Consider the following 17,170-nt stretch of genomic DNA (forward strand, 5'->3'; position numbering starts at 1 on the left):
CCGGCGACTCTGCCTGCTTCTCGCTGTCGTCCCCCCAGTCCTAAGTCTGTACACTGATCCCCAGGAGTCTCCCACCCGGCTCTACCTGTCTGCAAGAGCTCTCGTCGCTTCCGGCTCCTCCCAACTGTTAACCGCCTGCTTCTCCAACAGCTCCAGGATGTAGGGACCTCACTTGGCACCGAGTACCTGGGAGGCCCTCAGTGGGTATCTGTGAACTGAAGTCAACATGTGCCCAGCCCATCCCAAGCATCTTTGTTGTAATTTGAGCAAAGGTCCATGAGAAGCACAGGAGCTGCCCTGTGCTAATCCTGTCTGCAATGGGCCAGGCTCTGGGCGCTCACTCAGTGTCCACTGCAGCCCCACCACGCTTCCTGTTGCACAGAGGGAAGATGGAGGCTCCTGGAAGTGAGGCAGCTTGGCAGGGGCAACCCCCTCACGTAGGGCATTTGTGCCCATCCCTGTCCCGAATGACTGGCAGGTCCCCACAAAATTCCTCTTGTCAATGACCCTTTGTTTTGAGGCTACATTAGAAAAGGAAGAAAGGATATACTGGGGCTCAAGTAGAGTGCTTTGGGTTTGTTTCTGGAAACTTCCATGCTCTTTACTTAGGTAGTGGTGCTTCCTTTGACCTTGAGGTTGACCCACCCGATGTGACATTCCAAGGATTTCATCCTGCATACCTCCAAGATTGTAAGAATGGTCGGGACTGGAATGTGGTTCTTTCCAGGGATCTTCTAGGTCGGGTGGTCAGGGTGATGGATGTGAGCTCTGGGGTGACCCTGCTGGGTCATGTTTTCTTTATTAACATTCATCTGGTGATAATATCGGAGCTGGTAGACTTTTTAAAAAATATTTGCATATCTCATTTCTTTGTCTAATTAGTGTGGTGAGAACAGTGTCCCAGTTTTCATGCTTGAATAAATAGCTGTCATGGTGGAAGGCGCTCAGGGGCTGGCTCACCGCAGTGCTCTCTTCCTTATGTTTTCCATCTCAGCTAAGCTCTGCTGCAGTCCACGCTCCCAACTTGTCTTTAAAAAGAACTGATCTTGTCAGCCAAATGTGTGACATACCTCCTCAGCTCAGAGGACACCTTTGTCAGAGCCGTGGCAGGAATCTGAGCATCCCGTCACTAGGGCTGCTTAGTACACAAAGCCTACTCTGTGCCTATGTTCCACTTTCAAAGTAGGCAGCATAGAACAGGGGGAAGGATTCAAGTATGGCCTTCCTCTGCATGACCCACCTTCATGACCTTGTGAATCCTGAAGTTGATTCTTTGCAGCCTGGCCAAAGGTGAAACGGTACTGTAAGTGCCAGGTGCCTCTTCTTCAAACCTAAAAGTGGTGTCCCCATCTCCTGAGGCTGTGGATGGGATTCTCTGAACCTCTGTATTATGGTCGTAGGGTCCTTTGTTCCTACCACAGAGCCCCCTCATAGACTTTAGTGTGGTCTTGGTTATTTCCAGATGTCACCTAGTTGGTAAGAGGTGGACCTGAGATTTGAACCCTTACCTGTGTCCATATCTTCAAGCCAAGGAGACCGCTGGGATAGGGGTGTGAATGCTTGTGGGGCTGAGGCAGGGTGTTTTAGAAGGAGGAGGATCTGACATGTTTTATTCCAGAGGGAAATGAGGAAACAGGGAGAGGTCAATGCTGCCAGAGAGAGGGAGATTGCCAGAAAGGAGTGTCGCAGGGAGACACAGGACATGATATGAAACACAGGTGGAAGGTTGGCCTTGGAACCAGAGACACGAGAGGCAGAGTCTGAAGAGAGAAAAAGCTTCAGAGAAGTGAGGACAGGCCAGGAGATGAGTTCTGTCCTCTCAGGAGTGAGGGACAAGTCAAGGCCTGGGGAGCAGGAGCCGGGTGTGTGTGGAAGCTTAGGAAGAAGAGGCTCGTGTTAGCCGGATCACCACACTGTGACAAGCTTCCTGCAAAGGTCAAGTTGAAGGAGGAAAGGTTTATTTTGGCTCATGGTTTCAGGCCATGGTCAGTTGGTGGTCTTGCCTGGGCCTGTGGAAAGGCAGAACATCATGGAGGAAGTATACTGCTCACCTCATAGTGGCAGGAAAGCAAAGAGAGGGAGAAGGGGCCAGAGTCCCCATGTCCTCCTTGAGGGCACACCCCAATGACCTAACTTCTTTCCACTAACTCTACCTCCTGAAGGTTCCACACACCCCCACCACCACCTCCGTGGCATCACAGGCTGGCAACCAAGCCTCAACACATGGCCTTTGAGGGACATTTGGAATAGCAGGGCCCAGTCTCCACAGTCATTCAGTGCAACAGAGTGGGGGGGGCAGGTGGGCATGAAGAGGGCTGTGGGCTCCAGTGGAGCTGGGGTGCTTGGTCCTGCAACGTGGAGGTGTAGTTTGAACACAGAGGTAGGGAAATAGAATGGTTGGGTTAGCCCCGGTTAGGAAATTCACCAATTAGGCGACAGAATGACAGGGTGTCACTGTGAGGTGACATCTCCTGGGGAAGGTATGACTCGGGTAAGCCCAGGAGATGAGGGTGGGAGGGGGTGAAAGGAAGGGAGACTGTGGTCAAGGGAAACTTTCCCCCTTCCACCACTATTGGACACCAACTGCCAGTGAGTGACATTGGCAGTCCATCTCTGTGTCTCAGTGCCCAACAAATATGAGGCATCTGTATGGAAAACTGGATGGCAAGACTGGCTGCCGTACCTGGATTTCACCCAACTGTGACTTGAAGTGCAATCCATTAAAGGTGGACTTTCACCTGGCCTCCTGGTCAGGTGCAGGGACGGTCCTGCCTTTCCTCAGTTCTTCATTCTGTCCTGAGTGTGGAGGGAGTGTAAGTGGGGGATTCCCAGGGGTGAAATCCCTCTGGAGGAACATTTAAGATCTTTGCCCCTTCTCTTTCTTGCCTGTTTGTGTGAGTTTCTATTCATCATGAAGTTGCCAGCGATCAGAGGATCTCGAAGCTTTGAGCATGAAGACTTCACCCAGGTTGCCTGGGCTCCGACCAGAGAATGGGTTGCCCAACGCTGCAGGTCCCGAGATGCCACCTCCCACCTGGGTGGAGAGGAACCTCTCCCCTGGATGTGGCTCAGACTCTGATGCCCTTGGAGCTAAGTGGGACCTTTGCCAAGACCTCTGGGGCCAGGCAGGCGCTGTCCGTCTCTTTACTGCCCCAGGTCAGGTGGCTGCCGACTTAACACGGCCAAGGTTGTGTTACCAACTTTCTCAAGTTACTCCCTCACCTTCGTATGAGCACCCCGGCTTTGAATGTGAGCAATTACCCTGCCCCTCCTTAAGGGTGAAGAACCTACGTTATCTATTTGGAATTCTTTCTCCCATTTATTCATTTATTCAATTACTTCTTTATATGTAGTATAAATGTACTTTTGGACTTTTAATTTGCACTTTGGGTTATAATCGAATACTACTTCATTTATTTTGTTGTTTAAATAGTTTCAGCTTCAGCTATTGAGAGCTCTTTTATTTGGCTCTTATTTCCCCGTGACATGCTAGTGTGTGTGTGTGTGTGTGTGTGTGTGTGTGTGTGTGTGTGTAGACTTTCTTTTCTTTATATTTAGTTATCTATTTTTATTATTTTCCCCACATTTTTATTGTGCACTACAGTTGTACATGTGGGATTTGTTGTGACATATGCATACATGCACAAAATAGAACAATATCATTGGCTCCCCAACACTTCTCCCCTCCCTGCCAACCTCCCATCCCCTAGTCCTGTTCCTCTACTGATCTCCCTTTGATTCTCATGCGATCACTGTCCCTCTCCTTTCTTTCCCTTTTTCCTCTCTAGCTTCCACATGAGAGAAAACATACATCCCTTGTCCTTCGGGGTTTGACCTTATTTCACTTAACACAATGGCCTCTAGTTTCATCCATTTTCCAACAAATGACATAATTTCATTTTTCCTTATGGCTGAATAAAGCTCCATTGTGGATGTATACCACATTTTCTTTATCCATTCATCTGTTGATGGCACTTAGGCAGGCTCTATACTTTGGCTATTGTGAACCGTGCTGCTATCAACATGGTATGCGCGTGTCACTGTAGTAAGGTGACTTTAATTCTTCAGGATAAATACCAATGAGTGGTGTAGCTGGGTCACATGATGATTCCATACCTAGTCTTTTGAGGAGCCTCCATACTGATTTCCATAGTGTTGTGCTAATTTACAGTCCCACCAACAGTGTTTCTCCCCATTCTCTCTAGCATTTATTATGAGTATTCTTGATGCCTGCCATCAGACTAGAGTGAGATGGAACCTCACTGTTACCAACTTTCTCAAGTTACTCCCCCACCTTCATATGAGCACCCCGGCTTTGAATGTGGGCAGTTACTCTGCCCCTCCTTAGGGGTAAAAAACCTACATTATATATTTGGAATTCTTCCCCCCTCCTTTATTCATTTATTCAATTACTTTTCTATATGTAGAATAAATGTACTTTTGGACTTGTAATTTGTACTTTGGGTTATAATCGAATATTACTTCATTTATTTTGTGGTTTAAATTGTTTGCAGTTCCCTATCTGTTAATTTGCAGAAAGCTAATTTGCAGGAAGCCCTTTCTTTCTTTCTGGCTTGCCAATGGGCTCCAGCTCATCTTGTGCTTTTCCTGCCCCAGTCCTAGGAGCCCTGGTATCTTCTATTGAAGAAAGCTTTGGGAAGACAAGATATGGGTGCTGTGAGTTTTCTTGGCCACTGGAATGTTGTTACCTCTGGGCCTTCCCAGTTCACAGAGCAGGGAAGGTACCCGTATCTGTACATTTGCACTAGTGTGCATCTATGTTCAGTGAAACACTAACCCACCACACGGGTCACTCCAGCCTTCTGTCATTGTAGCTGCTCCTACAGTGAGAAGCCTGGCTCAGGCACCTGCTGTCCATGTGCTTGGCTGGTCAGCTGCAGTACATGCACTTGCTGGCCCCAGGGCTCTGGACTCACCCCTCAAGAAGTGACACAATCGTGTGCAGGCCAGTGCTCATGTGCAGCTCACTCACTTCAGTCCACGTTCAGCTCCAAGATCACTTCATTGAGCACCTTGATCTCCCAGCTCTGCAGTCAGGCTCTTTTATCTCAGTCTGGATTCTGCCGTGTGATGTGTTTTAGTGGCTTGCATTACGTTCCACTCTTCATGCTTAAATTCTATGGGTTTTGACAGATGCAGAGTTTGATGCATCTGCTACTTCAGTGCCATGCACTTTTGCCACCCCCAGCAATCCCCTGTGCTTCACCTGTTGGGCCCTCCTGCTTCCCTAAACCTTGCCAGCCCCTGACCTATTTACCATCTGTCTGGTTTTGTCTCTTCCAGAATGTCCCATAAGTAGAATCATATAGCCAGTGGCCTTTCCGAGTGTCTTCCTGTACCTGGCACTCTGTGTTCATGATCCCTCCTGGTTCTCTACTGTTGCTGAATGGTTTTCTTGGTGTGGATGTACTCCAGGCTGTTTACCAGGTACCCTTTGAGGAATATCTTGGTTGTTTCTAGTTTGGGGTGATTATGAATAGAGCTGCCATAGATTTGTGTGCAGGTTTTTGTGTGGATGTGATTCTTCATGATGTGAGAACACCATTGTTGGGTGATACTGTAAACTATCAGTAGCTTTCTAAGAAACAAACTGTCTTTCAAAGCAACTCTATCATTTTTGTATTTTCACCAATGATTAATGAGCAAGATTTTGTTCTGGGTGTCAGATAGATGTACCCCTTCTGATAGGTGTGTAGCAGTATCTTATTGTTATTTTAATTTGCATTTCTCTGATGGCAAATGATGCTCAGCATCTTTTCATAGGGTCCTTTGCCCTTTGTATTTTCTTTGGTGACTGTTCAGATCTTTTAGCCTCTTTCTTTCTTTCTTTCTTTCTTTCTTTCTTTCTTTCTTTCTTTCTTTCTTTCTTTCTTTCTTTCTTTCTTTTTTTGGTACTGGGAATTGCACTTCACTACTGAGCCACATCCCTAGCCCCCTTTTTTGGTATTTTATTTAGAGACAGGGTCTCACTGAGTTGCTTAGTGCCTCACTGTTGCTGAGGCTGGCTTTGAACTTGATATCCTCCTGCCTCAGCCTCCCAAGCCACTAGGATTACAGGTATGTGCCACCGTGCCCAGCTCTTTTAACCTATTTTTAAAAATATTTATTAATTTTTAGATATATTTGGACACAGTGCCTTTATTTTATTTACTTATTTTTATGTGATGCTGAGCATCGAACCCAGTGCCTCACACATGCAAGGGAAGTGCTCTGCCACTGAGCCACAGTCCAAGACCTCGACCTCCATCTCCTCTTCCTCCTCCTTCCCCTCCTCTTCCTCCTCCTTTTTTTTTGAGGGGGGGAATATGAATGTCCAGGTGCTGGGGCATCCTTTACCAGGGAGACTGTCCCATCTGATTGAATTGCTTTTCTGCCCTGTCAGAACTCAGTGGATTCGGTCTGTGTGGGGCTATTTCTGGGTCCTGTGTTGTGTGCCTTGACCTGGGTATCCACACTGTCTTTAAGACTAAGTTGTCTTCATGCTATAATTTTGGAATAAAATAGTGTGAGTTTTTTTTTAAGCTTCATTGTTCTTCAATATTGTTTTGGTTATTCTAGATCTTTTGCTTTTTCCTATAAATTTTAGAATCAGCTTATCTATACCTATAAAATAGCTTGATTGTATTGTGATCACAAGAATTGATAACCTTAGTGGCACTGCATCTTCTAATTAATAAATAGGCTTCCTCTTCTTTTATAGACCATCTTCTGTTCCATTTTTAAAAATCTGTCTCCCCCGTTTAGATGGTTCATACTCATCTATCTTCAAGCTCACTGACTTTTTCCTTTATTCTCTCTGTTCTACTGTGCAACCTGTCTAGGGAACTTTTATTTTCAGAGATACTGTTTTTCTTCCATGTTTCTTGTTTTTATCTTCAACTTCTCTGTGGAGCGTTTTTTTTTTATATATATATATTAAATAGATCATACATTCTTTGGCCTCATGGAGTATGGCAACAATATGTACTTTAAAGATCTTATCTGGTAATTCCAGCATCTGGATCATCTTAGAATAGGCATTTACTAGCTGTCTTTTCTCTTGGGAATGGGTCACATTTTCCCAGTTCTTTGTAAATGAGTAACTTTGGATTGTGTTCTGGACATCGTGATTATTTTGTTTTGAGGACTCTTGAGTGATGTTATATTTTTCTGAAGAAAGTCAATGTTTGTTTCAGCAGGCAGTTAACCCAGACTCAAGGCCTGACCTTGAACCTCATCCCTTCTTCTCTGTGTTCAAGTCTCAGTCCAAGTCCTTGAGCTTTTCTGCATGGCTTTGAATTTGCACATGGTCTGGGGGTCAGCCAGAGACCCAGGCAGGGTTCAGGCGCAGACTTGGGATATCCCTCTCTTGCTCTTTCTTCTCTTAAGATTCCTCTTTTTGCTCCAGGGACTGTGGTTGCCTTGGCTGATTCCCTGGGTTCCTCCAAGAAAGACAACCGTTTTAATCTCAGAGTTTTACCCACCCATGCTGTGCTGGTCCTTAACCATGGCCTGCTTTCAAGAGAAAAACTGGGAAAACCATAAGACAGCAAGAACAGTAAAACCCAGGAGCATTCTCAGCCCCAGGTGGTTTTTCCAGTGCCGACCGTCCACTTGTTCCACTCTTCCTGGGGCCCTGGTCCTGGGTGTGCCCAGCAGCATGAAGGCACGGAGCGACACTGGACAATGAGCAGACTTGGCATCTCTTCAGAACACTCAGCTTGGGTTTAGAGGGCTTAGGCCAGGCTGATGCCAAAGGACGGTGATAGCCCCAGCAATTCCCACAAAGCGGGGTGACTTTATTTAATTGTCTGTTTCCAAATTGGTTATTTATCAGCAAGGGATGACAGACATTTTTGGACAGGAAGTTCTCTTTTTGCCTCTCTCCCCTCCTGTGTGTCTTAGGCAAGGGCCAAGGTGAACCTTTCAGAAGCACTTCCTTGTTCAGACAGCTTCAGCACCTCTCTGTTGTCTCAGGGTCAAGCTCCCACAAAACCCCATAGTCTGACCCCAGCCATCCCTGCATGTTCAATCATCTTCTAGCTTGTGAGCTCAGGCAGGGAACACTTGCTGAACTTCTATCTCCCAATCCATAAAATGGGAATAGCATGGTTCATGATCCAAGTTGTTGACAGGATTAGATGAAGTGCTATTTCTGCAGCACATGGCATCATATTTGACAGGCAGAAGATGCTCCTTCATACCACCCATGGGCACATTTCACTCCAACTTCCCACCTGGCTCAGATTCTAACCTGAACCTTATATTTCAGATGCATTGAAAGGTGTGTTTTCCCACAGAGAGACACACCGCTCTTCCCATTTTGTTGGTGGTAACACTGGAGTGTAGCCATGGGATGGCCATATTGATGTTAGAGACATGTCACGTTCAAGTTTGAAGATACCAGGCTTTTGCCTGAGATTTGGGGAATTTATTTTGCTCTTTTCTGTTTTGACTCTTTTAAAAAGCAGTTAGGCTCTTTGCTGTGCAGTGCACCAGTAATCTCTTCTCCAGCTACTGGAAAACCTTTCTGCGCAGTCCGGTGCTCTGTGCAGATGGGGCTCCTATTCATGGTGAGGAAGCTGCATGGGCAGCACAAGAACATGGAGTCCCCAGAGATGGCTGTCCTGTCAGCTCTCAGCATCTAGGAGGCAGATGCAAACTTCGTGGGACTTAGGGTGCCACATGGAAGTGGAGGTGATACAAATTCCATGATTTCAACACACACTCACAGAGCTCCACTGTGGGTCTGGCCCTGGACTAGATGCGGGGTTGAACTCCCATCCTCCAAGAGTGTTCAGGGCGGTGGGAGGAGGTCTGTGTGTAGCCAGCAGCCCCGACATGTTCCCTGCAGAAGTGGCCAGAGAGGGATGCACGAAAGCCAGGGTGGGGCGCGAGACCCCCAGGGGCTGTGGCATCTAGGGCTCTATGTGATTGAACTTTGAAAGGTGAAGGAGGTCCCTGAGGGCTGCCAAGATGCATGTGCAGGGTGGAACAGTGCTCTGCACTTTGAGGTCGGGGTGACGTGGTGTGCCGATGGAGTCAGCGGCCAGGTGGTCAGAGAGAGCCGGGGTCAGGGAGGTGGCTCTAGAGCCTGCCTTCATCTCCTGGCCACAGAGAGGACCAGAAGCCTTTTCAGCTCTGGCTTCCTGCTAGAGGGAGGCAGTCCCTTTAGAAGTTCCTGCTGTCCTTCCTGTGAGGGAAGAGGACACTCCAGAGCTGCTCAGCTGGAGGGATGCACTGACCCCAGCCAGGGGCTGGGGGCGTGAGCTGTGCATAGTGGGTGGGGGAGGGACGCGTCTTCCTTTTTATGAGGTCGTCCCTCAGTGTGGAAATGCCTGTCCCTCATGTTCTTGCTTCTTCAGACTACCTCCTAGCGAGTTCTCGTGTTGCTGTACCATCTTCTTCACTGTAATTTATGTTGGCAACAAACTATCGAGTGATGTGTAACTGATGGAATTCTTCTCCCATTAATTAGCAGTCTGCCTCTCCTCCGGGGCTGTAGTGTGCGTCTTTAGATTCCCCTTCCTTTAGAGTGTTTCCTTAGGGACAATCTAAGGTATCAAGACCTTCGTGACTCCTCCAGACATTTTGTCAAATTGCTCTCCAGAAGAGCTGGCTGACTCATGAAGCTGCCTGTGGTGTGTGAGTAGCTGCTTGCTCCTGCTACTGTCCCTGGGCTGTTCTTCCTACATCCGGTCCCTGCAGATGTCAGTGGCTGAGAGCAACCAAGCGTTCACATTGTGCGGAGGGCTTTGCACGCAGGTGGCTCAGCCTTTCCATCAAGTCTGTGAGTGAGGAACACTGCGGTCCCCAGGGAGGGAAGGGGAACCGAAGCACAGAATGTGTCATGGCCCAGGTTATGGGGCTAAGAAATGGTGGGCTGGGCTGGGGTTAGGTAGACTCCTGGGAGCCCTTGCTGCCCGAGGCTGTCCCCAGCTTGCCTCTTGCTGTTTACACGTCCATTTTGTTTGTTTATTTTGGCGAGGTTGAGGGTGTGCCCACGTGTTTGGTACTTGGAATTCTTTTTTTAGTGACTTTTCCTCTTATGTCTTTCATAATGTTTTATTTGCTGAACTCTTCACACCCCACTGCTCCCTGGTTTGGCGCCAGTGCATCCCAGTGTTGATGACATCTGCTTCTGGGGTGGGTCCTGTCCTGGTCTTGGCGGAGTCAAGGTGCCCTGGCCTCCTGCCTCCAAGCTCTGCAGGAGCTTTGGAGGAGAAGGTGTTGCCTGATTCAGGTTCCTAGGAGACAGGCGTGAGGCAGAGTACGACTGGTGTCTCCAGACACCTGGGCCTGAGGACCTGAGGCCTGCTTCCCGAGGCTGGTTGGACAAGCACCACGTTGGTTTCAGTGTTGGCTCCACGTTTGTTTCCACTAGTCCAGCAGCTTGTCTTTCACATTAGCCTTCAAAACTTTCAGATCTGGAGTACTAGGTTTCTGAAGAGTCTGGGAAGAGCCTATTTATTCCACACACACACACGCGTGCCCACACACTCACATGCACACAATGTGTCCCCTTCTTTTCCTAAACTTAAGAACTTAAATGTGCTTTTTTCCAGGGAAGAGTAACGTTGTGAAATAAACTCAGTAAGTGAAGAATGTGTGGTACTTCACTTGTTCGACCCATCTTGCTGACTTTTTCCTCTTTTGGTGGGAATGACAGAAGGGGCTGCAGTCCACTGGGGCTACCAGGCCTGCCCTTGGCCTCTGTGAAGCTGGGTGTCCTCTTCTACCATGGGACAGTGAGGAGGCCCCTCACTGTTGAGGATCGATGCCCCTGAGAGATCCCCAGGCTGAGTGCAGGTTGCTGAAAAGCCATTAGGAGGGTGAAAAATGCAGGGTGCTTCCCTCTGAGCTGTCTCAAGAGTGCCACCGTCCCCTCCACCACTTCTGACAGCTAACACCAGCTTGGGTGGTGCCCAGCATGCTGCTAAGCTTTTTCCAAATGTCACTGGTGATTCTCAAACCTGATGCCTGGAGGAAAGCCTGACCCCAGAGTTTCTGATTCAGTGGGTCTGGGGGATGGGGCCTGGGGAACTTGCACTTCTCACCATTTTCCCCAGAGACCAAGGCTGCTGGTCCACGTGTGTGAGGTCTGAGTTCATCTGCCTGAATCGGCCCATGAGAGGGAGGCGTGCTCATTCCACAGTGAGGAGGCAGAGGTACAGGAGGTCAGGGGCCCTGACCACACAGCTCCCGGACGCTGGCCACCAGCATCTCTTAGCGAGTTAGCTTATCAGTGGAAACCATGAGAGCATAAGGAAGACCCCAGGCTGGGGGTGAGGGAGCTCTGGAGGGCATAAGGGGGCTTCTGAGTCAGGCACAGAGGGTCAGGGAGACCTGGGGTGGTGCGAGGGGAAGATGCTCTGGAGGGTGCCGTGCCGGTGGCATGGGGTGCCCTGGCTCAGCAGGAGGGCGAAGCAAGGACAGTAGGAAGGGGCTCAAGACCTCTGCTCTGTGGGGCTTTCTCCCTGTCCACCTGACCTGGAGGTTGACATGTCCAGGTGCTGGCTGTGTGGACTTTCTCTGCGCGGTGTCTCTATCCATGTCAGATTCTGTCTGCCATGTGGCTCTGAGCAGGGGACTCTGCTCCTCCGTGGATCTGCATGGGAGACTGTCCCCGCTGTGGCTCTGCTCCCATGAGGCTCTGTCCACGCTATGGCCACAGTGAGTGCCGTCTTCTCTTCGTGCCATGCTCTGTCTGTGTGTCTTTCCACACGGTGGCTGTGTGTGCATGGCGTTCTCCTCACACTGGGGCTCTGTTTGGGGTGCGTGCTGCATCTCCTCCCCTTCATGTTTGTTTTCTGTAAAAGGCAGGGAAGAAGCAGTTTAAGAAGTGCAGAAAAAAATAAATAACAAAATTCCTTATTGTGTTTATTTTGGGATATTGTAATATTTAGACCCTTGAAAAGAAAAAAATAAAAGTATAAAAAAAAACAACTCCCATAAGGAGGAAAGGGAAAAGCCCTACAAGGAACATGGTGGCTCTTTCCAGATTTGTCACCAGCGAGTGAGTTCAGGATTGAGGCTCTGAACACCCTGGGGGTGAGGCGGGGGTGCATGGCTGCACAGAGACTCCCGGCAAGGTTGCCGACGGGTGGCCCCCTTGGCTGAATCCCACAGACATGTTTTGTTTGGCTCAAATGGTATTTGAAAAATATTCAAAGTAGTTTAAAATGTGGGAGTTTTTGTAATAATCCCCCTGGTTGCTAGCATTTCTTGAAGAACCGGGAGTGCCAGAGGAGAGTGGCTGGTTGGTGGCTGAGGAAGGACCTGGCTCTGGTCACAGCCCTGAAGCCCTTGCAGCATGGGTCCTGGGGCCCCGGTGTGCCACCCTGGTCTGGGGAGTTCTGGACTCAGAGCTGCACTTAGCAGCTGGGTGACTGTGGGGCCGGCACTTCCTAGAGTCTCTTCCCTCACCTGATGGCTGGTCAGCCTGTGTGTGTGTGTGTGTGTGTGTGTGTGTGTGTGTGTGTGTGTGTGTATAACAGAGAGAGAGAGAATCTCGAGCATGCAGCCAGTGCCCAGCTGCACAGGGACCAGCGGTTGTTGTGGAAGAGGTGCTCAGTGGCCATCCATGGACATGAAAGGGAATTTCCTGGCTGCTTTCTGTGATCCTTTAAATCATTCCTTTCTTTAAGAAAAATTTATAATGTTTCAAAAATGTGTTTCTAAAAATTATTATTATTATTTTACAAGATCTGCATCGTCTGCATGGTGCTTTCTCAGTATCTGGCCCCAGCTGGAGCACTTCTGGGTGTTTTATGGCAAATTATTCTCAGATTACCCTTTAATGCAGGAAGGGCTGCCTGTTGTCTGAGCTCCCTGGGCCTTACGGAAACCCTCCGACTTGATACAAAACAGCTACCTCGGCCAGCTGTTCCAGAAAAGGAGCATTTTCAGCCTGAAGCAGCAGGAAAAGGGGTTTTGTAGCTGGTGGAGATTTTGAGAAATGCTAAATTACTCTTTCTTTGCCATTAAACTGTGATTTAATTTTGTGACTAACAAATTGTGTAAATCTGAAAAAGAACTCGGCGTTGCTGTTGGTTACGTGTGTTCTGGCAACACTTGCATAGGTCCTGAGGGGGCTTCCCCAGGGAGGGCAGCAACTCCGCTGACCTCCTGTCCCTGGGCCTCAGCCTGGCTGGGCTGGGGTCAGGGGTCAACCGCGGCCTCTCTCCCCTCTCCGGGGTCCCTGCTGAGACCAGCAACAAAGGGGTCAATTGTCTGAGGCCTCCCTTTGTCTGAGGGGCTGCAAGGGCAGCTCTGAATGCCACAGTATTGAGGCATATGCATAAGCAAGTAAATGCACATCCTGTGAGTGTGTATGTGTGAACCTGTGTGCCCCGTGTGATGGTACCTGCCCATGTGAGCAAGAACATGCATGCACGTGTATGCATATGAACAAGCATGTTGCACATGTGCACTACAACAGTGTGCACATGTTCAAGTATGGAGGTGTGTATGTGTAAGTGTGCACCTGCGCACGAGTGTCTACAAGCAGATGTTGCACACGTGTGTGAACGTGCCTGTGAGTTTGTGCGCTAGACTTCAGGGTATTTCTGAGCTGCTGGTGCATCTTAGCAGGGTGAAGGGCCTCAGAGAGGTGAATGCTGTTCTGAATGCCGTGGGAACATCGTCTCTGATTCCTCTCTCAGCAGGTCTCACAGTTGCCTTCCCCTGGGTTTGCCAAGGTCCAGAGCTCAGAGACCTCCCCTCTCCTTTTCCTCTGTGGAAATGAGACAGCAGGCTCAGGCTCCTCCTCTCACCATTCAGAGGACAGCACTGCCTCATCAGCCTGTTGGGTCTGTGATTTCAAAGCAAGACCCACAAGAACTTTCCTGTACTGTTCCAACCCTTTTCAGGGCTGTCTGCTTGGATCAGTGCTTTCTATGTGTAATTTCAGCCATGTTCAGAATGACCATTTAAAATCTCCTGTTCTGGCCCACGTCCAGTTGTTTCCAGTGTAGCCCCAGGGCCTTTTGCCTGTGCCCCACGGTCCTGATCCCTAGCACGGCCTGCACACACCGAGGGCTTCAGAGGCCTTCGATTGGTCTGGCCTTGGGTGTGAACTGACCCTGTCCACTGGAGTTTCCATGATTCACAGTGCTGTCCGTATAAAGGCGTTCTTTTAAAAGCAACAATAAAATCAGATACGTTTGATTCAGAAGCCAGGAAAAGATGAATAAAAACGCTTCATTGAAATTCACCTTTGCCAAAGACTAACCTCCCAGCCCCTTTCTGCAGCTCAGCTGCCCCAGGATCACTTTCTTTGCTTTTCTAATTCTTCCCCTCCCACCCTCATTTCCTCTCCCTGCTCCAGCACGGGCTTATCTTTCAACTGTGGAAAAGCCACCCTTTAAACTGTACTCCAAAGCTTATCAAAATATTCAGTCAGTAAAATTATCTTATAATTAGCCCAACTGTAAGCCAGAACTTTCTAACCGCAGGAAATGTAAAGTGACGCAGCATGTAAAATCTGCAAATTGCTCATCCTGACCTCTCTGGCTACAGTTTCAGCTTTTCTTTCTTTCCCAAAGTAATTTCCTCCTCTTCTTCAGTCCCTGAGGCATCTTTCTCTTCTATTTGCTGAAATCTCAAAGAAAACCGATTCCTTGCATAATTGAGATAGATAATGGAATACATTCAGGCGAGTGTGCTATGAAATCAACTGGATGTGTTCTTCCAGGCTTTCACTTTTGCACATTATTTTTGTAAATTTAAGTGTGATTTCCTTGGTTCTCGGTGACTCACCTTGGTTGGTGCTTGCGTTTGGGTGCCTGCAGTGGTAACACTTGGGGAGTCTTTATGGAGCTGAGCCAGCCCAACAACATCCGGGGACTCTGCCGTTTGTCCCACTGGACCATAACATTGGACTTTCTTACCTCAACTTTTACTTTGTTCTCCCTCCCCTTCTCTCTGCCCTGCCTGTCCCAGCCACCCCCTGCCTGGGGTCCCGCCTGACATCTTGCATCATTCAGTGCCATAAACATGGCCCCCCCCACACAGGGGGATATCAAGGACACCACAAATGATATTTGGGGATTTCAAGGTGCAACTTAGACCTTTTGCAAAGAAATGATATTATAGACAACCTTGGGCTCTTAATTGCTATGAGCTTTAAGTTCCTAGTGCGACAGTTGGACAGGTCTGTGCGGCTCCTATGTGAATAAAGCTTGTTGGGCAGTGATGATCGCTTGTTCCATGGTGAAATACTTTCAAAATTCTAAAAACAAGTGGAATAATTAAATTTTGAAACATTTTCATTGTCAGAGTCTGTAAACAAGTCAGGATGGCGCCTGGCATTTTGCCAGAGGGAGTGGCTTGTGAAGCAACTCCAGCGAGCCATTAAGTGTGGAGATTCCTTATTGGTTGACTGCTGTATCTAGTTTATGTTAATTAAGATAAGCTGTGTGGAATGTATATATATCCCTCCTGTCCTACAATAAACAGCTCCCACTCCTGCTGTATCAACGTACACAAGTTGTTTGTCACCCCCTGGTTATTTTGCTGCAGCCGGACTGCGGCATTTCATAATTAAAGTTTTGCCTATATATTGTGCTACTAGCAATAGCTAAATAAATATTTGTAGTTTTCCTTATCTGTTGGGGATTGGCGCGCGCGCACACACACACACACACACACACATACACACACACACACACCAATGCAGAAAAGTTGCTTCATGCTTACATTTCTTGTGAGAAGTTAATTATTTGGTCATTGTACCGATGGGGAAATTGAGGCTCAAAGTCTCAGAATCTACCGTCCACTGTGAACTAGCTGTGGCCCAGGCTTTAGCATTTGACCCTCCACATTTGCTTAGGAGGTTTCCATGACCCTCCCTACAGAGAAAAGAGGAATTCACAGCTTCACCTCAGCCTGCAGTTGCTGCTGTGTTCTTCAGTGGCCTGCACGGGCTCTTGACGTCACCTGAGCATTTCAGGCTCAGTTTTTTTGTTGCACCCAGGGCTGGGTCTTGAGTTGGACCTTTCCCAGGGGGCCCATCTCCTTGGTGGCCTGGACCCCACTGATGTTCCTGGGGCTAGGAGGCAGTGAGGGGTCCCCTGGTGGCTTTGCTGTCCCAATGTAAACCTTGCAGTTAGCCACAGGCTGCCTCCAGTCCTTCCACTGCTGACGCAGAGCTGAAAGAGCCCCGTTCGGGACGTCTTTCCTGATGAAGGACACTTTCTCTTTAACCCATAAGGAAATATTTTAGGCTTCTTTAAGACCTTTTCAAAACACAACGATCACTTAAAAGCAAAGTCGAAACTAAAGATCTATCATTAAATGTGCTACTTATGAAGTATTAGCAACAGAGCATTTTAGGAATCTTTTAAGAAATATCTGACTGTATTGAGTTAATTTTCTTGTGAATCAACCTGTCCTTAATATTAACTAATTTATGCTGCTTTCTCTTCTTCATTACAGCTTGGGTTGACCATCGCCATTCGCTATAGCCACAGATAAAGCTTTATTTATTTATTTATTTATTTATTTTTAAAGAAATGTGCTTACTAGTTTGGAGCTTTTAATTTGTTCCAGTCCTAGAGTTTATGAGTTTATTTTTGGTGGCTGCTCTTCCATGTTGTTAATGGCACCGATGAAATTGTCCTAGGTGCTTAATTGGTAAGAGCAAATTGCTATTCAGAAGAATAAGGACTCTATGCAAAACTGGTGGTAGGTGGAACATTTCTGTTAAAACACAAAAATGGGAAGCTCCACAGCAGGGACACAGAAGTGGTTTCTGAGTAATGTCACCTGCCTAAGAGTAATAACCAAAATCAGAGGTGCCCTGCGTGTGAGGCCAGGCCAGGCCAGGCCAGGCGAGCCCCTGCCCCATCCCCACGGGGCCTCTTCCTCTTGTCTTGCCATGTCTGGCAGTGGCAAAAAGCCTCCATTTTCATCTTGCTGCAGGATTTCTACTTTGGTCTCAACTGCATCAAGTTTATGAAAATGCTTGTACTATCTAATGCACTCTCCTACCACAAACGGGCATTCTAGAATAAACTCTTTCCTGTTTGCAAGCATCAGCATGTATTATACACTGAATTAAAGTAAGAGCCAACCCCAGTGAAGGGCGACAGGCAGTGCTGACAAACTGTGCACATGGCCTCCCCAAGAATCACCTTTGGGTAAAGGCTTAGGGCTCAAGGGACATTGT

The 17,170-nt window shown here is 48.1% G+C and overlaps 1 protein-coding gene across 1 annotated transcript in view; it reads left to right on the forward strand.

The window, feature by feature from the left end:
* The window catches only part of LOC144372325 (acyl-coenzyme A oxidase-like protein), a 105,660-nt gene extending 89,184 nt beyond the window's left edge, over positions 1–16,476 (forward strand). Inside the window, exon 10 of the mRNA XM_078035708.1 lies at positions 16,438–16,476. Coding sequence (XP_077891834.1) covers positions 16,438–16,476 — 39 coding nt within the window. The remainder of the gene's footprint in view (positions 1–16,437) is intronic.
* Positions 16,477–17,170: the final 694 nt, after the last annotated feature.

This window comes from Ictidomys tridecemlineatus, assembly GCF_052094955.1.
Source record: "Ictidomys tridecemlineatus isolate mIctTri1 chromosome 12 unlocalized genomic scaffold, mIctTri1.hap1 SUPER_12_unloc_4, whole genome shotgun sequence".
In the NCBI taxonomy this organism is placed as follows: domain Eukaryota; kingdom Metazoa; phylum Chordata; class Mammalia; order Rodentia; family Sciuridae; genus Ictidomys; species Ictidomys tridecemlineatus.